The sequence below is a fragment of the Neopelma chrysocephalum genome, unplaced genomic scaffold (assembly GCF_003984885.1).
Source record: "Neopelma chrysocephalum unplaced genomic scaffold, ASM398488v2 Primary Assembly neopelma1_80b, whole genome shotgun sequence".
Taxonomy (NCBI): domain Eukaryota; kingdom Metazoa; phylum Chordata; class Aves; order Passeriformes; family Pipridae; genus Neopelma; species Neopelma chrysocephalum.
This window is the reverse complement of record NW_020897742.1, coordinates 180,832-200,482: the sequence shown is the minus strand read 5'-3', so window position 1 is coordinate 200,482 and position 19,651 is coordinate 180,832. Positions and strand designations below refer to the sequence as shown.

Genomic DNA, 19,651 nt, shown 5'->3' with positions numbered 1-19,651 from the left:
CCTAGCCATGATGATGTCAGATTCTGATTTTGGGGTTCACGTAGTTTATCTGATAAGAATCATTACTGGAAGAGTTACTCAGGCAATAATATTGTTTATCAATAGGGATGTCAAAGTCGTGGTGCTCCATTCTGTCATGTATGTACTTCATCATACCATGGGATGAAAACAGACTGTTTTCCCATCAATGAACAAGTGACAACCATATCACAGAATTGAACTGATTGCATCAAACCAGACATGTACACAAAATTTCTAGTGGTGTTTGTCAAAGACTTTATTCTCAAAGAGGCAACATTGTTTCAGCCTTAGCATGCCTTTCTCAAGGACTATCTATATAGTATTCCAACAACTGAAAATACACCGTAGTAGGTCCGCATATTTTCCACTCAAAAGCAGTCCTATTTTGTGAGTGACTTCTTCAAAATTCTCTAAATTCATTGTTAAATTGAGAATTCATTTAAACGAGGTCGAGGCTTCAGCCTAGAAGGGGAAAACTTTTTGACTCCCATCATGCACGATGTCATTGAAACTTTGACAATTAACTAAACTCACAATAAGTAAAAGATAGACAATTTGATGTGAAAACAGAAATATCATGGGGAAACAGGTGAGAAACCCCTGTATTTCTGAAACATAAATTAGCCAGTAGAAAGAAAACCCATCTAAAATTCTTGGCATAGTTGTCTGAAAACTGATATAGGCATAAATTAACTTTTCTTAACAGAACATTGATATTATTACCTGCAGTTTTCCAGGAGTCAGATTTCTACATATGTTTATATTTTTATGTTATTTTTCAATTTTTTGATGTTTTTTCCAGAATTTATCAATGTTTTAATTCATGTTCTCGTACATGCTCTTTTCCTCTTCTTTTTCTCTCAGATTTATCTCTGAAGGTTTCTATGCTGCGAATCAGATGTGTTTCCAAGTCTTTCTTCAACTGGCTTATGAATGTGACCTTTATCTTAAAACCTGTTTTATGAACTTCATAGCTTTTGTGACTATTTACAATATGTATTGCACATTATTGGCTTGATCCAACATACAGTGAAACCAAAGAAAAGACTTCCCATTGACCTTGACAACTGTTGGATTAAGCACTATGGTCCAAGTAAAAGTAGCTGTAATAAATGACACAAAAATGTAATAAAGAACTCATTTATTGGCTTATTAAGCTTATTAAAATAACCTAGTGTAGATTATTAAGTTTTCATTTACAAATTCAGATTCAAACAGTATCTACCTGAAGCCCCAGTATACTGATTGCTGTTTTTTTTAAATACATTGTGGTACAAACTTGTTACTTCTCTTCTGCACGTACATTCATTTCTTCATGTGCTGCTGAATATTTTCCATAACCTGCTGAAGACCAGTTGCTCAGTGGCGAGTTGTTCATCAGTGAATTGCTACATTTCTTCCCGTTCCCTGGAGCCTTTCTCAACGGCTTGCTGAATCAGTATGTGCATCATTTCCACTTTGTTTCTGAGGTCCTCTCTACTGTTTTGGGGCATTTGGTAAATGGACTGCCAGTCACATGGGCACATTTATTCTAAGCTCTCCTTGACGAACAGCTATATAAGGCTTTATGCTCTCAGCTGTTATTTGCTCAAACCAACGAAGAAGCTCTGAGATATATTGCAGGAATGCAGAGTAATTTTCTACAGTTAGATCAATTAACCTTTTGGCCTCACTGATTAGCTTTTCTTGGGAATGAGTAAGCTGCCCATAGATCTCCCGGAGTTTTTCTTTGACTTGCTTGTTATGTTCATCGATTTTCCTTTTAGCAGCTGCAGACCAATATCGGATTTTTTCCTGAACTGCAGATGAGAGTTCTATGACCTTCTGTCTTCCTTTTCCTTCCACATCAGTTATAAGGTCATAATATTCCCGGCTGTAGTTTTCCACCAATTCTCTTATTTGATCTGTCAGGCGTGTAACCAAGTCAGCAAGATCTCCAACATTCTTGTTGTGCCAATCCACAAGAACATCTATTACATTCTTCAGCCATCCTAGTACCTTGTCTTCCACCTCATAATATTTCACTGACTGTCCAAGTGTAGTTGGATCAAAATATTCCTCCCGCAGTGACTTTACATAGAGGAGCAGCTGGTGCAGCTTTTCTGAAAGGTCCTGGAAAGTCTTCTGGCTAAAATCTTTGAACTGAGAAATGTATTTTTTAACATCTTCTGTCAAGGATATCAGTTTCTGTGCATAGTCTGAAGCCATTGCATCTTTGTACAGCTGTTGTGTCTGGACTTTGATGTCTTCAAAATTTTTGGATTGCAAGCTTCTAACCATTTCTTCTACCTTCTGAAAAACTTGTTGTACTACTTCTTTCAGTTGCTTCAGTCTTCCTGCAAAGTCAGCTTCCTGAAGAGTAGCAAATGTCTGCCTGATTTTGTCCTGCAAATCTTTCAGCATTTCTCTAATTTGATCAAGTACATTACGACCTCTAAGAATTGTTTCAGAAGCAGGAAGTCTGACTTCCAGCTCATTGATAGCTGCAATCAAGGCATCAAAGTACTCCTGAAGTTTTGAAAGGCATAAATCAGCATTTTTTGCTACCTTCTCTGTAGTCATGAGGTATATTTCTTCACCACTGTACTTTTCAGACAGCCCAGGGACCTGGAATTTTGTGGTTTTCAGGAATTCAATGGCTGAGTCAATTAGGTGTTTAATTTTCTGGTGATAATCTTCTATTATGTCAATTGTGACATCCAAAAGTTTTGCTTTTATTCTTTGATAGTTGAACTGTTCAGCTTGATCTGCTGCTCTTCGATACAGCCTTTTAGCTTTGAACTTCAACTCCTGATATTTGCCAGAGGCCTCATTGGCAGCTGTGCGAAGTTGAGCATCTATTTCATCTATTTGTTTCACAGCAAATGTGTATGCTTTGTCAGCATTATTCTGCATCATGTTCTTCATCATTAAGGTGGCAGCACTAATTTCCATTCCCATATGCTCCTTATGATACTGATTAACATACCTATAGACTGCATTTGTCATTTTAGGCACTTTTTCTTTCAGACCCAACAGCAAGTCTTTGGCAGCATCTTCGTTCCAGTTGAATTTCATGTGAGCCCAGTTAGGTTCCTTGAAGGATATCTCAGTTGTTAATATGTCAATGTCCTTCTGAGGAGCAGACTGAAAATACAAAGCAGGATAAGAAAAATGTAACTTGTATATACAACAAATCTAATATTATCTCTGAGCATATTTCAATATTCTCATTGTTGCATCTTTAATTTTATCATATATTAAGACAAACTACTTTGAGTTTCTTCAAACAGCAGGACCAGAACATAACTTAGTCTGGTCTTTTTTAAAATTTGACTCTGAATAAGATTTTTCCTTCCTTTGTATTAAATGCCTATCATGTCTTATAAGGTAGGTGAATTACTTTGGGAAATGAGCTTTTTACTCATTCCTGAAATAATTTAAAATGAATTCGAAAAGAATTTTTTTCATATAGAAACATTAAAAGATTTAATTTTGTAATTATTTAAATAAATGAGACAATTTAGAGAGTTCTCAGAGTAACTAAGAAATCCTCAAATAAGAATCTATTTACATGTAAAATTTTACCATTTTTTAGTAGTAAATAGTGAATTATGAGTCACTTGCGAATCCTAAATTAGTATATCATTTTGGAAGGTAAGATTTGGATTCTGAAATTCTTGTAGTATGCCAATAATAAGAAGTGTGTTTTGCTAGCAAATCTAGTAAGGTTTTTAATTCTCATTATGTATTGTAACATATTAATGGATTAAGAAAGGCACTTCACAGGTGGTCTGACCACTTCCAGTGGCCTGATTCCTATAATGGCCACTTATTTCTTATTTTAATTCTAAGTAGCCTGACAGCTACATATTAAACCTAATGGGCGGCTTATCTAAAATGACTTTGCACTTTCTTGACTTTCAGTGGGTGTGTCTTCTTGACCATAGGAGAGGAAAAAAAAAACTGTGTGGAGGAGCTGAAACAGCCTCTTCACGCAGATGTTACTTTCAGTAGCAGAAAGGTCAGTGTAGGAAATAAAAACTTTAATTACTGAAAATATACTTTTTATTTGGTGGTTAATTTATATCTCAACATAAACACACACAAAATTTAAAGGAAACTTTTCCTCTGACCACACCAAACCTTTCTGCTTTTTATTGTTTATATCAAGTTTACCTGAGTTTGGTAGTAAACTCTGCCAGTGAGAATTTCGTCATCCACTTCAATGACATAACCCAGGGTCCCAGCTGAGGGTGAGGATACTGAGAGGGATGACCTCCTTTCATTCTCATGGTAACGCACATGGACATCTGTGAAAGTGGGGCTGATGATATCTAGTGATGCACTGTTTTCCATGGCTCTACAACAGTAAACACACAGCTATGAAGGAATGCACAAAGCACAATTCCAATGCAGTATGTCTGCATGAAATACCACCTATTATTTTATATACACGTATGCAAACAATGTCTTTGTCATGAAAAGAAAATGTAGAGTTTTGCTATCCACATTTCTTAGAATTTAGCCTAACACATTCAAAAGTTCATGTCACTCCAATTTTCCTGTTTTAGATAAAACTATATTGAGCTCTGTTGGGAATTTTCATTAAATTACAGCAGCAAAACAAAACCTGTAGCTGTACCACCATCAGATTTCTACAGATTTCTACAAGCTGATGCAATTTTTTTCACCAATGCAAGCATAGGCACTACCGTTTATCTGCATTTGTACTTGCCTTCACAGATTCTGTCCCTTGGGTGTATCAACAAAATACTTGCAGATCAAAACAGGCAGTGAGAAGGCCAACTCTGTAATCCCTGGTGCCAGCGCTTGTGAATAAAAATTACCCAGTAATGGCTTGTGGTGACAGAGGGATCCAGTGGAAAAAAAACTACATCGATGATCGGATCTAAAACTGCTCTGAATATGAACTACTGTGTTTATGTCTCAGCAGCTTTCTGAAATGTGGCTGCTGAGAAAAGCTGTTCTAGAAACGCTGAGAGGGAACAGCTTTCAAGCTAACTTGAGAGGGAAAAAGACACAGGCAATAATGACAGAGTAGCTACACAGATTCTTATTAATTACAGCAAAGCCCTCTGGGACATTAGGGATCAAAGTAACAACACATCATTGACAATTACACCTATTAGAAACAATACTATTAGAGCAAATCTTTACCCAATTTCTGAAAGAGTAAAATCTTCCTGGTAGTTTGCACTCATGTCACGATGCGAAAAGCTGCCAGTGGTCTTCATAACAAGCATGTCTTCCTTGTATTTATAGTTTGAAACAACTGTGAAAAAGATTTCAAATGTGTGTATTACCAGAACATACCAGCAAACAATACAAACTACATGTATGTTAGAGAGCCATTTGTGAGGTGTTTCACTGGTACGTAAAATTCCACTTCAAGAAACTGAATGCCCATAATGTCCCAAATGAAAAGATATGAAAATATTTGTTCAACTGGAGTATTTTAAAATTCACATTCTTTATCTTAACATGGATACAATATTTTGCATTAATGCAGATCATAAGTGGATATTCTAATTTCTTGAGAGTTTAGAATTTTATTCTGATCTATATTTTTAGTATTATTATAAAGTCTAGAACTCAATGCTATGTGGGACTTCAATTTTCTGGTTTGAAAAAAATTTTGAAATCAAATCTGTTAAGTTCCTAAGGAAAAAAATAGGTATTTCTTCATTTGAACTGAAACAGTGAAAAAGTCAATCTGCCTTCTCTCCTTTACATGTATTACCATAAGTAATAGGGGAATGCTATGCTGTTTCACAATTTAAAGTAAGAAACTGCTAGGAAGATATTTCCCATTTTTCCCATTTTTTCACAATATGTAATTTTATTTATATATATATATCTCCTTCAAGACGACTGCTTGAGACTCTGATAATAATTTATGAAAAAATGCTGTTGCTGCTAAAAGAAGTATCATCTAATGTCAATGCTAAGTAGACAACATCACCTTCACATGCAAAGCCTGGAGAAAAAAATAAATCTGAAAAAGTGCAGTATACAGTATTTCCCCCCAAATCATGGCATATAGAATTTTAATGTCTTACCATTCAGGTCATATTCCAGGAATTGCAATGTTGAGCTGCATGTAGAGTCAATGGAATATTCAAAAGAGTCCTTCTTGTTTGTCAAGTCGGCTCTCCAGGTGACGTTGTACAAAGGGGAAGCAACTTTGAAAGATCCGGTCAAGGCACCAAATGATGGGATGTAAATTCCGGCAGGCAAGGATATTTTGAGAGGGGGAATCTCAATTTTCTGTTCAGGAATTGTAATTGTAGGCAGTTCAAAATCTGCAATCTTATTAGCTACTTCATCCAGATCTAGATGGAAAGTGCCAAGTGAAATACTCTTTGGAAGAGAGAATTGAGACACCGTTATTTGATATTCAGGTATTGTCATCTCAAAAAATGGCATTTTATATTCTTCTAATGTAATATAATTGGTTCCTATATCCACTTTGGGGAATCTTAGTTTTGGCAGTGTGGGTAAATGGACATCAAATGGCACTGTGCTTAGTGTCTGCGGAATTTTGATGTTGCGCAGGTCAATGGTGTATGCTGGGACCTGGAGAGTGGTGAAAGGAAGTCTGAACTTTGGAGTGTTGAGAACAGGGCTTGGAGCCTTTAGGTGTAACTCAGGAATAGTGACAGTGAAACCATCGGTCAGCTTATTCACAGGTATGGGGAAAAAGTAACCATCCTCACTCTTTGTGTACACGAGGGATACCGAGCCATTCAAGTACTGTTTCCTGCCAGCACTGGTAGTGACGTCCAACTTCAAGATATCCCATAAGCTCTTCTCTGAAATGGGGCACATTATGTTTCTGAGGAAGTCCATGTATGCTTCCAAAGATCCAGAAACATCAAATTTTGCCTTTGATTTTTCATTTGATAACTGCATGTCATGACTGAGGGATAATGACTGAATTTGGCCTTCACCCTTCCAGCCAACTTTCTGGTTTGCAGGACTGATTTTCACTACAACAACCTGTTTAACTGATGCTGTGTCTAGGAAGGAATTTGGCTGAGTGGCTTGAATCTGAAGATCTGCTGATAGTTCCCAAGGAGCCAGCTCCAAGGTTGCTTTGCATCTCTGAGCCCCTGTTGTTGTGAAAAGAGGTGTATACCGTGCATAGTTCTTCCCGCTGTGCTCCCAGACTGCATAAACACGACGGGTAGATGCTTCAACTGCAAGCATTTCTTTGATTTCACTGTTCCAGAGTCCCTCTGCTTTAGAGTGGGCCTCAAACTTGAGAGCTGACCGAGCCCCATTAGCATTCAGATAGATGTTTGCCTCGTGGTCTAAACTTCCAGAAAATGCATTTCCAGTGTAAAATACTCCATCAATATCCCCTGTTGTAGAAGTTTCTACTGATATGTAATATGTAAGGCTCTCTAAAGCAAATTTGTGAGCAATTTCTCCCTTAGCACTGGTGCCATATCTGGAAGTATTGAAATCATATACTAATTTTATGCCTGAGGAAAGAGTGGGTTTAGATTTTGTATTTCCAGAAAGTTCTTGGCTGAAATTAATTTTTAAAACTGGTGTATCCATTTCTATATTTGTTGCCACTGAAGCTTCCATGACCCTCTTTAAAAGAGTAATAGTGCTATCATGATTTCCTCCTAGATATTTGTTATTACTCAGGGACAATGCTGTGGCCAGCTTCAACCCTCTTTTTCTTGTCAAACTTGTTGAACCATCCAGCTTAAATTGCAGTGCATCAATGACAGAAGAGGATGAGACACTGAGATGTCCAACAACATCGGACTGATTGAACAGTCCAGCATTTGCAGTTAAAGTGATCACACTGGATTTAAATGAGAAGTCGTAAGTAATATTACCCATGGCAGGAATTAAGATTGCTGGGCTGTTGATTCTGAATCTAGGAAGCTTTAAGGTGCGTAGATCCTGTGGGACATGAAGGACTGGAAGCTCCAGAGAAGGTAAGACTAGTGTGTAAGATGGAACTGAAAAGCCAATAAACGGGACTGTGAATCCTCTTGTGCTTATTTCTTTTGGGAGTGTGTAACCAAAGGTTGGCATCTCAGCAGTGAAAGGAGAAACTTCAATATTCACAATTGGAATGGTGTATCCTGGAATTCTGAAGGTCCGTGGTAGTTTGTTCAGTGATGTTTGTATTTTGTATTTGTCAAATTTTGTTTTGGCTTCATTATATGACTTTGTGAGAAAATCTAAAGCAGCGTTTCTTCCTTTCTCAAAATGCTTGTTGAACAAAATGATGTTTTTATTAAGTACTTCTTGCACTGTTGCTAAAGGAAGGGTGATTACATGCATGTCTTTGTTTTTCTCATACTGAGCATTCAAATTTAAATCAAAGGATTGTCTTGTTGTTTTCAATAATTCCTTCAGGCCTACCTGTTCCCACAGTGAATAGTCTTTTAGCTGAGGAGTTTTGAGTCCAGTGTAGGGAATCTGAATCTGAGGAATGGTTAGAGGAGTATTTAGGAAGTCCAGGTTGGCATCACCATTCATTTCGACATGAGCTTCAATTCTGTCATCATTGTTGCCAGCAGACATGTTATGGGAATATCTATACTGATTGAATCTGCCAGTAGCTTGCCAGCTGACCTGCTGAACAGATGAACTGAGGGCAAACCTATAGTTATTCAGGAAGTCAATTTTGCCAGTCACCTTCATAGGGAAGCTGATTTTCACATTTCCATCATTGTTTGTTAAAAGGTGAATTTCAAAAGGCTGTGCCAGGAAGGAAAGCTCATTATTTACAGTTCCAACAATCCGTCCATGGAGTCGAGCATTGTGAGAGCCTGTTAATTCTACTTTCATTTCTCCAAGCTGTCCTGTGCCTTTCACATTCAGAACACTACGTCCCACGCGCTGTGACTCAATTTCAGACTGAATCTGAAGTGTTGCATAATTTAGGAAACCACATTCAAATCTCATAGCTTGGTTGACTCTCAGGTGCTTATCATTTATTCTGTTGTTGGCAGAAAATGTAATAATGGGGCCCTCAACCTTGAAAATAGCATGTGAATCATGAGTGCCTTCATCAGAGAAAAGAGGTGAAAGCAATTTCCAATTTCCTTTACCAGTGGAGGTAAATGATATGTGTCCTGCTTCTACCTCTGTTGTCATATTACTGAACAGATCAGCCTGGTGGAGGAAATCGGCTTGTGGAATATTCAGTCTGTGGGAATACGCTGTTCCACTCTGCATCCAAATTTTTCTCTGCAGCTTGACCATTAAATTATTCTGTAGTTCTATTAAATTTTTCTCTGTATGTAAGTTTGCCCTGGTTTCAGCTTCACCTAATACTGAAGTTCCTAGAAATACCACTTCATTCGAGTGATCAACTTTAAGGAACCTATGGTTGACTTTCATGGCATTTTTAAGGTTCAGTTGCTTCATGTCAGGGGCCAAAAGACGTGAATCTGCAATAACACTGAAAACTAGGAAGTCTAATTTGGACGTTGTTTGAGCTGAAATGGAGGTCACAAATTCTGGACTGTTTGCAGATGTTGTAGCATTACGAAATTCAGCTTGTGTAGACAGTGAAAAGAATGGAGAGGTAACTCTGAAAGCACCAGACAATTTGCCAAATGTAGGGACAGTCACAGTATGTGGAATATGTGGAAGCTGGAACTCTGGTATCTTCATGTTAGGAATCTGGAGCTCATTTAGATTTAGTTTTGGAATCAACAATTCTGGTATTTGAAACTGAGGCATTTGTATTTCTGGGAAAGAAATGTCGGAAAAAGGCATATCTCTCATCTTCAAATCTTTCAAATAGAAATCAATAGCTGGTAACTGAAATTCGCCAGACATGAGTTTGTCTATCGTTCTCACAATCAGAAGCTTAATCTCAATCAAGTCAATTGTAAAGGAAGGAACTTCAAAGGCATTTAGAATTTTAAAATCTGGGGTAGTAAATTTCATTGGGATTTTCATATCCTTTAGTTTCTTAATATTGATCTCATAGGAGGGGATATGCAGATCAGTCAGTGGAACAAAGAAGTCTGGTGTTTGAAATGTTGCTTCCCGAAGACTTCGCAGACTAACTTCAAAGGCAGGTATAGTGCCTAGAACAGTCCTGATTTCAGGGACTATAAATCCTGTTTCAACAAACTGGTTTAAATTTTCAGCCCAATTTTTCAGATCATACTCTTCAGCCAAGGTAGTAATTTTTTTAAAAGCTATGTTCCATTGGTCAGATATGTATATGACAACAGAATTGTAGAACTGGCTTATCTTCTGAAGACACCACTGCAATTCCTGGGAAATATCCATTTCAGAAATCCTCTCTCGCAGGTCTTCCAGATGTTCATTTACCTTGGCTTTCAGATTAGCAAACGTTGTTGAGTTTATGAGCTCCCTGAACCAGTTAATTAGCGCAGCGAGCTTGGTGTCCCTTAGTTGTTCCATGTATTTTGAAATCACAGCTCTAAAATCTCTCATATACTGTTTCAGTGCTTCTGCTTTCTGTGGAAGTTCTAGATTTCTGAGTTCCTCATTTATTTTCTGGGTCACTTCCCGGATTTTTTTGTTTGCGTCATCAACAAATTGGTTATAGTCGAAAGCCTGGAGCTTTTTAATAATGATGTCAAGGAACTTGTTGACTTCTTTTATCATCTTTTCATAATCAAAGGTTTGCACTTTCTTGACAGCATCATCAACAAAAGCAACAACTTTATCAAAGCATGACTTCACATCAATATTTTGCAGGTAGATGGTCAGTTTCTGGATGGTTTCTTTTATTCTGTACTTGTTAAGCAGTTCTATCATTCTGTCAATTAAAAAATATATCTGCTTATCAATTTCATATTTTACAATCAGTTTGTGCATATGACCTCGGAAAGCGCTGATCTTCTCAGATACTTCATAGTCCTCTATGCAATTTAGAATAAAGTCTTTGATTTGTTCAAGAATTTCATGAATTTTTTCGATTGGCAAGGAACGCTTAAATTTTTCTAAAATTTCTTTAGTATCAAATGTTTTAATCTGCCGTTTCAAATTTTCTGCAATGCTTCTGACATCAATATTCTGAATCTGAATCTTGAGTTGTTCTAGGTTTTCCTGTATCCTAGCTGTAATCCTGTACTCATCATCTACATTTTTAATCCAAGCCAAAGTGCTGCTTCCGATTTTGTTAAGATCATATTGTCGGAAAAAAACCCGTAATTTTTCAATGATGTTGATTACAGTTGTTCTTACCTTATATTTGTTATCTAGAGCTGTCATAGTTTCAACTATTTGATCAAGAAGCTGTACAATAAGTGCTTTAATGTCATACTGCTCATAACAGTCTTTGATGTATTGCTCAACTTCTATCAGATAGATCTGCAGCTGAGACAGTATTTCTTGAAGATTGTCCATGACTTTTTCCAGCATAATTTGCATATCATCAGATGTTATTCTGTAGTCCTTTGTGAAAGCAACCAAATTATTTTTCATGCTGTTAACTCTGCTTTTCATATCCAATTTGTCCATATAATCATTAATGTCCTGTGGGAGTTTATCCAAAGTTGCCTTGTATTTTCTCAAATGTTGTTCTACGTCAATGTTCTTCAGGTAACTTTGTATGGCCTGCAGCGTGGATAGAATGGTGCCTCTCAGTTTTTCAAAGTAAACTGGCAAACTTTCCAAGAAGGGTAGGTTAATAAGATGCATATCTTTATTTTTGTCATACTTCACAAAGCCAGAGACGCTGAATTCCTGAGGCTCTGATATGCTGCTCCTGAGGCCCAATACATCAATTAAATTAACTTCTTCAGATGTTAATGGTAGTACAATTGATGTATCCATTACAGAGAGATCTGCTAAAGCTCTTCCACTAAGTTCCACACCAATCTTTTCTGCATCATTGTAAGCACTGAGGTCTTGTGTATATACATTATTGTTTAGTTGACTTTTCAATTTCCAAGCACTCGACTGCTCCGATGGAGTAAAAAGCATATGAACTTTGTTGTCAAGCAGTGTAGTGTATCTTCCACTAGACTTCAAGGTATGGCTGGTAGATCCTCTGTAATCATGGGAGAAAGTGAAAGCAAGAGGCTCTGCTTTAAACAGGAATTTGCTGTACAGGTCTCCTGTGTGTTCACCCATAGCAACCAGCTTTCCATTAGCACTGGTGAGTATGTCAGCGGTGACAGCAAATGGGGCCATAGTGGAACGCAGAGCATTGCTGAAACGGAGAGATTTGGAATCACAGTTTGTGTTCATAGTAACTGAGGAAGAAAGTCCTGCCACATCCAGGTTAACTCTGTGACTCACCGCTGCACCTTGAATATTTGCCACTGTATCTGTTTTCAAGTCAGCAGTTAGACCAGCACATGTAAGGGTGTAGGTGTGCCTTATTTCATCTGCTCCATGGGCTCCTCTGACGTTGCCACCCAAGTTCATCTTAAGAGGCTCAAGAAGCAGTTCTGCTTTGTTGGAAACTTCTGTTTTAGTGTATTTAAGATTATTGGTTAGTTTAGCTGTAAGTGAGCTAGGCTGCAGTTGTAGGTCAAAAACATGCCTGTGGAATTTGTCAACGCTGAAGCTGTTATCTAACTTTGAAGCAAATGTTAAGGATAAACCGGGAATATTCAAGTCATTTGTGTACTCCAGCTTAATATCTTTGAATGATCCTTGCAAATTGTTTGAAAACTTGAGTCCTTCTCTATTAACTCTGAAGTTTAAAACATGTTTGTTGTCCATACCCAGAACCGTACTCTGATATTCGCTTCCCAGAGTTATTTCTCTCAGGCTCACTCTCCCACCTAGATTGAATTTTGCATTGTTTTTACCATAGCGCCCAGAAGAGGACAGTGACATGGAGCCTCCAGCATTGTCAAGCTTGGCATTCATTTCACTCTGCATTGCCAGTGGACTAAACTGCACGTTTGTGGTTGCGCTGCTGGCCAGACCGTACCGATTAATATTGAGTGATGACTTATGTGCAGCTCGATTTCTTTGATCAGTCAGGGATACATCAGTGTTGAAAACAAGATCCTGGGAATTGAGAGAACCTGCAAACAAGGCAGAATACTGGATTTGGTTGTAATTGGCTTGGTACTCAGATCGAAGTGCTGCCATCTTCTTTGACAAAATTATTTCAAGCTTATGGACACCTGCAGTATATAGATACCTCCCATTGGTTTCAGATGACATTTTGAGCTGGTTGTTTTCATACTTCAGTGAAGCTGTGTTCTTTAATAGTCCACTTTGTACATCAGAAACTGAAGTAATGGAAAATGAACCATCACTGTATCTGCCAGACATCTGATTGGTAGCCTCAAGGTAAGAGGAATCCATCTTCAGATTTGATTTTCCTTCTAAAACCCGTCTCTTTTCATTGTATGTGCTTGATAGAGTGTAAACACTTCTTGCAAAGAAAGGGGCCACTACCAGCTGCCCTTCCATTTTGACGTTATTGATATTCATGTTACTTGTCTTCTCAGAAATAATATCACTGGAAAACGAAAGCTGAGGACCCAGAGTACTTGATGCTGTAAGTGATAAGGTGTAGTTTGCAACTGGATCAGGTTCATAACTCTTTCTGCCGGAGAACTTTAGAACTGATGTTAAGACTCTGTGTTTTAGGTGATTTTCATATGCACAGATGAATCCATTTCTGTTATATAATGCTTCTCCAGAACCTGAAATAAGAAAAAGGAGGTGAAAGATGTGTCATCTATACCATTTTGTCTCTAACAATTTGTCTGATGCCACTGAACTTCTATGCTACTGCTTGAACTGCAATTACTGTTATACCATTTTGTTTTAAAGGCCTAAGTGTTTTGATAAATCCTGAATAGTTCTGTAAAAATGGCCATTTTTTGATATTTGAAGCTAAAGTTTTGAACTATGAATAAATTAAGTCCTTACATTACTCTACTAAATATAATGTTGTAAAATGACACAAAATTATGTCATTATTTAAACCTAAATTAAGAAGATGGACTTACAAGAATAGCCCATATCTAACATTTCTGTTTTTTAATGTTTCCTTTATCATTCTTCAGTTATGGTGAGGAGTTTAGGAAAAAAACTGAAGTCAGTTTGTCCTCTTGCAATTTGAAAACTCAAACTGCAATTTTAGGGGAACTAACTTAAAAATATCATCTTACGGCAATATATGGACATAGATCAATTATAAGACAATTATATATATATACATACATACACACTTATATGTATACATATATATGTGTATATATATAAATATATACATATATAGATATAAATAGACTGAGAAATAAATTGTGGGCATATCTACACATGCACGTGCACACCTGATTTTGAAAACACTTGACTTGTCAGCTACACAAGTGTTTTTAGAATCTTGCCTGCAGTTTTGAAGGGCATTATCTTCAGTAAGGAATATCCAGAAAAATATGGACCTTAAAACACTTTTTGAATTAAATTGACTTCACCTTTACTGCCTGAGTAAATAGACACACATAATATTTTTAAAAACAAAGTGATTTGAGATTATGCAACACCTTTCTTTAAACAAGCATAGCCAAATTCATGTGTTGTCCCTGATACAGGGAAAACAAAGCAATTAAAATAGTTTTGCCAACACTGCAGTATTAGCACACGTTCTTACCTTTTACACTGTAGGAAAGTAGATCAAAAACTGAGTCAGCATTCATGTTATAAGTAGTTTTTGTGCCGGATGCTCTCTCTGTGGTGCTGTTGGTCAAAGTGTACCCTGCTGTCCAGTTGTAATAGTTGCTGTACACATTAGCAGAGACCTCCAACTTGCCCAGTAAAGGCACACGGAAGGGATAGGATTTTGGAATACTAAATGTCGGAATTCTGTATTCCTGAGATGGCACACTTATTCCCATTGACTCCATTACCAGAGGAGGTGTTTTAACAGTCTGTGGCATCCATATGTCATCGGATGATCTTCCACCAAAGGGCAACGGAATATCAATTACAAAACTGTTTTTATTTAAGTAGTATCTCATCCGGCCTTCACTAGAAAATAAAGATAACTCTGTTAGAAACTGTAAGTTCATAAAGCACATACAGAAAATTCCATGATTCCCTACTCTGCCCATTATACTGAGCTTACTTACCATGATTATACCAATGTCCTGACTTTAGTTTTAGAGGGAAATGTAATAATCATCTGTTGTCAATATTTTTATGTACTCGTTCATCAGAAAAAGTACTGAAAGCATTTTTGGTGTCAGTGAATTCTGTCAATGTTTTTACCCCTCATTTCATAATCAGGGAGACTTATAGGTCAAGTAAAAAAAAAATCCTCCAAAAACACTGCCACACTTGTAGGATGCTGAGTACCAGAAAAAGGCAATTGTATTCTTCCTAAAAAAAGGGAGGCACTCTTATAGAAATGCAGGAAGTTTTATTAGCATTAGATACTGTAACAATCTAAATTATTAAGAATTTGTCTTTCTGATTATAAGTGTTTCAAAAGTTTCATACAAATATTCAGCATTTATTTTATTCTGAATAAAAAGCAATAAAAATCTGACCACTTGACTAAGAGCGAGGACTGGAAAAAATGGATTGTCAACTGGAAAGCTTGTGGGGAAAAAGTGTAATTACAAAAAAGCAAAACAGAAGGAAACTTGGCCTTAATTTGTGAATGAACAATAGGCTGGCAAAGATACTCTTCTTGTTTGCCTAAGTGGTCTTTTATATTGCAAAATCTTCTTTTTTACATTTAGAACTACATCCTAGGATGAAAATTAAGTAAACACTTTTGAAATTTGTTCCTTTACTTAAAAAATTTAAAAAGCAACATAACTGAGCAGTAAAAAATTCTATTATTATTATTAGCACAGATGATAAGAATATAGGAGAAAAAACAGTTTCTTCCTTGCTTATACTTAGCTCAGGAACACAATGGAAGCAATAGAGTTGTGTGTCATTAACATACAGTTTCATATTACCGTAATATAATACATGGAAAAACAAATCTAAGGCAGACAAAATGCAAGTCAGACATGGAAAGAGGTCAGGTGACTCTACTGGAGAAGGTTAACCAGCATGTGTAGGGGATGGGAAGAACTGTCCAATAGGACTGCACAGAAAAATGTAGAGCTACTAGGGTTATGGCCAAAGATAAAGAGTCTGCAGGATTGCAGGACACAAATCTATGGGAAATATGTCTTCAGTAGCTCCGTGACTTAAAGTCTGTTGAATGCTGCATTTTCATTTAGTACTCCTTACAATATAATACAATACTTCAGGTTATATTCACATACTGCATAAGTGACTGCTGTAAAGTCAAATCTGCATTAAAGACATGCAATAATTCCTCCCCATAATTTAATTTCTCTGGTCTTAAAATTCTTCATTATGATTCCAATTTTATCCTATTGTTTACAGTAATTCCATGCTGTCCGACAAAAACAAAGTAAAATAAAATAACACAAAAATATGAGCAAATAACTATTTTAAATTTCCTGTGTCACTATCTCAATTTCACCCCCCACCTTTTCAGGAAAAGTTCTTCAGGAATAGTGATAACAGGCAGGTTAAATTTCTGAATGTTCAGTTCCTGCATTCCACTTAGTTTGTCTTGCAGAATCTGGGCATAGGGGACATCTTTTGATGCCTTTTGCAGCCAAGTATTGGTTGCCTGCAACGAGAAAAGTTTTTCAAAGTAAATAACAAGTAAATAACTTCCCAGTAAAGTTATCTGGAAGTCATTGTAACTATCCATACGCTGAGCCCTACACATCTGATAAAGTGACTGGTTCAATCCAAGTTGGAAATCTACAGCTTATTCAATCTGATGGGTTCTTTTACAAGTAGCTCCTATTTTGGCTTCCTTGGGGGAGGCATGAATTCATCAGGGCTATGTGATGGAGCTGCAATGGGTACTGTAGGTTGAACCATACCACGATAAATTGTGATGTAATATGTCTCAATGTCATGTCCGTATGAGCCACTTTCCGATCCAGCAGTTCGTTGGCGTGCTTCTCTAAAGTTTTTGGGTAGTCTGAAAAGTCGACTGGGAAGCCAGAAGACAATTTTTTCACAGCAGCAGTGGCACCTGAATTCCACTCTAGCTCAACTTTCTCAGAATCTGAAAATCATGAATTTAAAAGGAAAGGGTAAAATCAGTCATATTCTTATTCTGTTGAGAGATATACTATAAACCAATGTAAAAATACATTTAAATTTATAAGTTGTATATGTGGATCATGTTTTTGCCTCTACCATATCTGAGAAGAACTCTTTCTGAAATTGAGTTTCCATGAATTGTTGCAGCTGAGCTGATCTGAAGATATGCTTTGTTTGGTGAATAATTAGCCAATGCTTCACTTCTAAGTTCAGTTTGCAGGCGAGGAATAGAAATGGTGCCTCTTAACATTGCCTCTTCCACTCCAGCATATCTGCGAAAGAAAAAAGTAAATGTGAATAAAAATATTGCACTATACTTTTTTACTTATGCTTCAGGAGCAATTTCAGCATTTAAATCTATAGCAGAGGCATAATAGGTGTTATAACAGATTGAATCAAAATCGTAAACTCTGTTCCAATTCAGTGGATGTTTTCAGCTTCTGCTGGTTACTCTGGAAAACCTGTGGTAAACTATTATAATGCTACTATGCAGATACACACAATAACGAGTCTATGTTAATTTCATAAGAGTGAAAAGGATGGAAATATGTACCTCTCCTGGTAATGTTGTACCAGAACCACATTCTGAAATGCCTTACTCTAGTTGAATTCTCTACTAAGGATACAGACCGTGGCCATGAATTGCATAGAAACAAAACACTTGACAAAATATATTATGCCACTGGGCTTCATTTTCCTTTATTCCCATATATTTTATATCTCTGTAACTTTGTTGACTTGAGCAAACTTCTAATATTATGTTAGTGCAAATGAAAGGGAATTGAGGTCCCTGACATCTGTCCAAAGCTCCCACTGATATCAGAGGCAATTCTGCATGAACAGCAAAGACAAAGACTCCCTGGGGCACCATCAAGATCACAGAATTCCATGGAAGATTGAGGTTTATTAAAGAATGTGATCAGCCCATTTCAATATGGGCTTGTGAGGCAGACAATTTTAGAAACCCTGGCAGGCTGAACATTTTTGTTAGCTCCCCTGTAGGTGTTCCCGGAAATATTCTCATCATGAAGCGTGGGAATTTTTACAGGAAGCTCTCAGTTATTTTTGGTTTTGTTTCTTATTGAGTGCCATTAGATTTCTTCATGGGGAGATGTAATAAGTTTTTTTAGAGCCAAACACATCCAGTAAAAGATAATACCTCTCTGAACAAACCTTGCCTTGTTTATATCCTTGGATATAACACCTGCAATAACACTAGTACAATGCATTCTTGTAGTCATGTGTGTGCAAACATGGAAGAAGTAGCTCAAGGAACTTGTAATACAAATTATATATATGCATATAGTAAGAAAGATCAGTTGGTGTATCATATATATGTATTTGATCTATTACAAATAAAATACTTTAAAGTTTTTTTAAAGAGGGGTTTAATGACAAGCTTATATGCTTCTCTATCTAAGAAATTACTCCAAAATAGGATAAAATTTCCCCACATTTTCTACATTCAATAAAACCTTCAGTTGTCTTATTCAAAGGCAGCTGTAAAATTCTAAATGGTTTTCTGCGTTACCTTATCTGGCCACTAAGAGTAACTTCAGGAATCTTCTTGTTGTTAAAGTCTAAGACAAAGGTGTATGCTTTCTTCCCAGGAATGGATTCATCAGTAATTCTGAGGTTTGTACCAAAGTCAACATCAACATCTGGAATGTGGACATCACTGGTCAAAATCTTTCTGTCTCTGTTGTACTTGATGGTCAATGTGGCCTCATGTTGATTTACACCTAGAAAATATAATGTACTTTGGTCATTCACGACCATGGAATCTGTTTGGACTTTTCTTAAAAGGAGAATAAATAAGGATCAACTTAAAATTATATCACGTTAAAGATCTAACACAACATTTGATGAGTCTGAATCAGAAACTGAGTTATCCTTTTTCTTCTCATCTTCTTAAATACATGATCCACTAAGGCCTTTACTATTTTCATTATTTAAATGATCCTACAGATGGTTTGTATGCTTTACTTTCATGTTTCATCAGAAACAGTATTTTTCTCTTCCTTATACAGAACCCAGTAACGTCTCCACTTTCTTGCTTCCATTCAACAACTTCACACTTCTATTTAAATTATAAAATACAAAAGCAGTCTCTCACCATGAAAATCTTGCACTGGGATTGTATACATATAAGAAAATAGAGTTAAAGTGTTGGACTGTTTGGGTGTGAAAATGGTATTCTATTTTATACTGTAAAAAATTCTATTATGATTTATTAATAAAAATCTCTTTCCTGTTAAATGACACACTTCAAAACTGAGCTTAACCATACTGTTTTTTTCAAATTCTTACCTTCTGCCTGGACAGCAAACTTTAAGGTGTCTATCAGGTCACTTCCCTCCCTCTGTAGGTCGTAGTTTGCACTTGCAGAGTATTCCTTCACTTCACCTGTGGACACCATTTCAACTTCAAATCTAAAGAAGGAGTAAACAAATGGCCTGTAAATAACTATTTTGTCCATGACCTTAAATGGGCGAAATCATATCATTCTCAACAGCTTTCTGGTCTGTTGATGTTAGTCTTT

The 19,651-nt window shown here is 36.7% G+C and overlaps 1 protein-coding gene across 1 annotated transcript in view; it reads right to left on the bottom strand.

The window, feature by feature from the left end:
* Positions 1-256: 256 nt before the first annotated feature.
* APOB (apolipoprotein B) overlaps positions 257-19,651 on the bottom strand; it is a 36,247-nt gene continuing 16,852 nt past the window's right edge. Inside the window, 11 exon segments of the mRNA XM_027690357.1 lie at positions 257-1,542; positions 1,544-3,147; positions 4,180-4,363; positions 5,182-5,296; positions 6,084-13,658; positions 14,612-14,988; positions 16,476-16,621; positions 16,884-17,071; positions 17,206-17,381; positions 18,641-18,851; positions 19,420-19,541. Coding sequence (XP_027546158.1) covers positions 1,410-1,542; positions 1,544-3,147; positions 4,180-4,363; positions 5,182-5,296; positions 6,084-13,658; positions 14,612-14,988; positions 16,476-16,621; positions 16,884-17,071; positions 17,206-17,381; positions 18,641-18,851; positions 19,420-19,541 — 10,831 coding nt within the window. The 3' untranslated portion in view covers positions 257-1,409.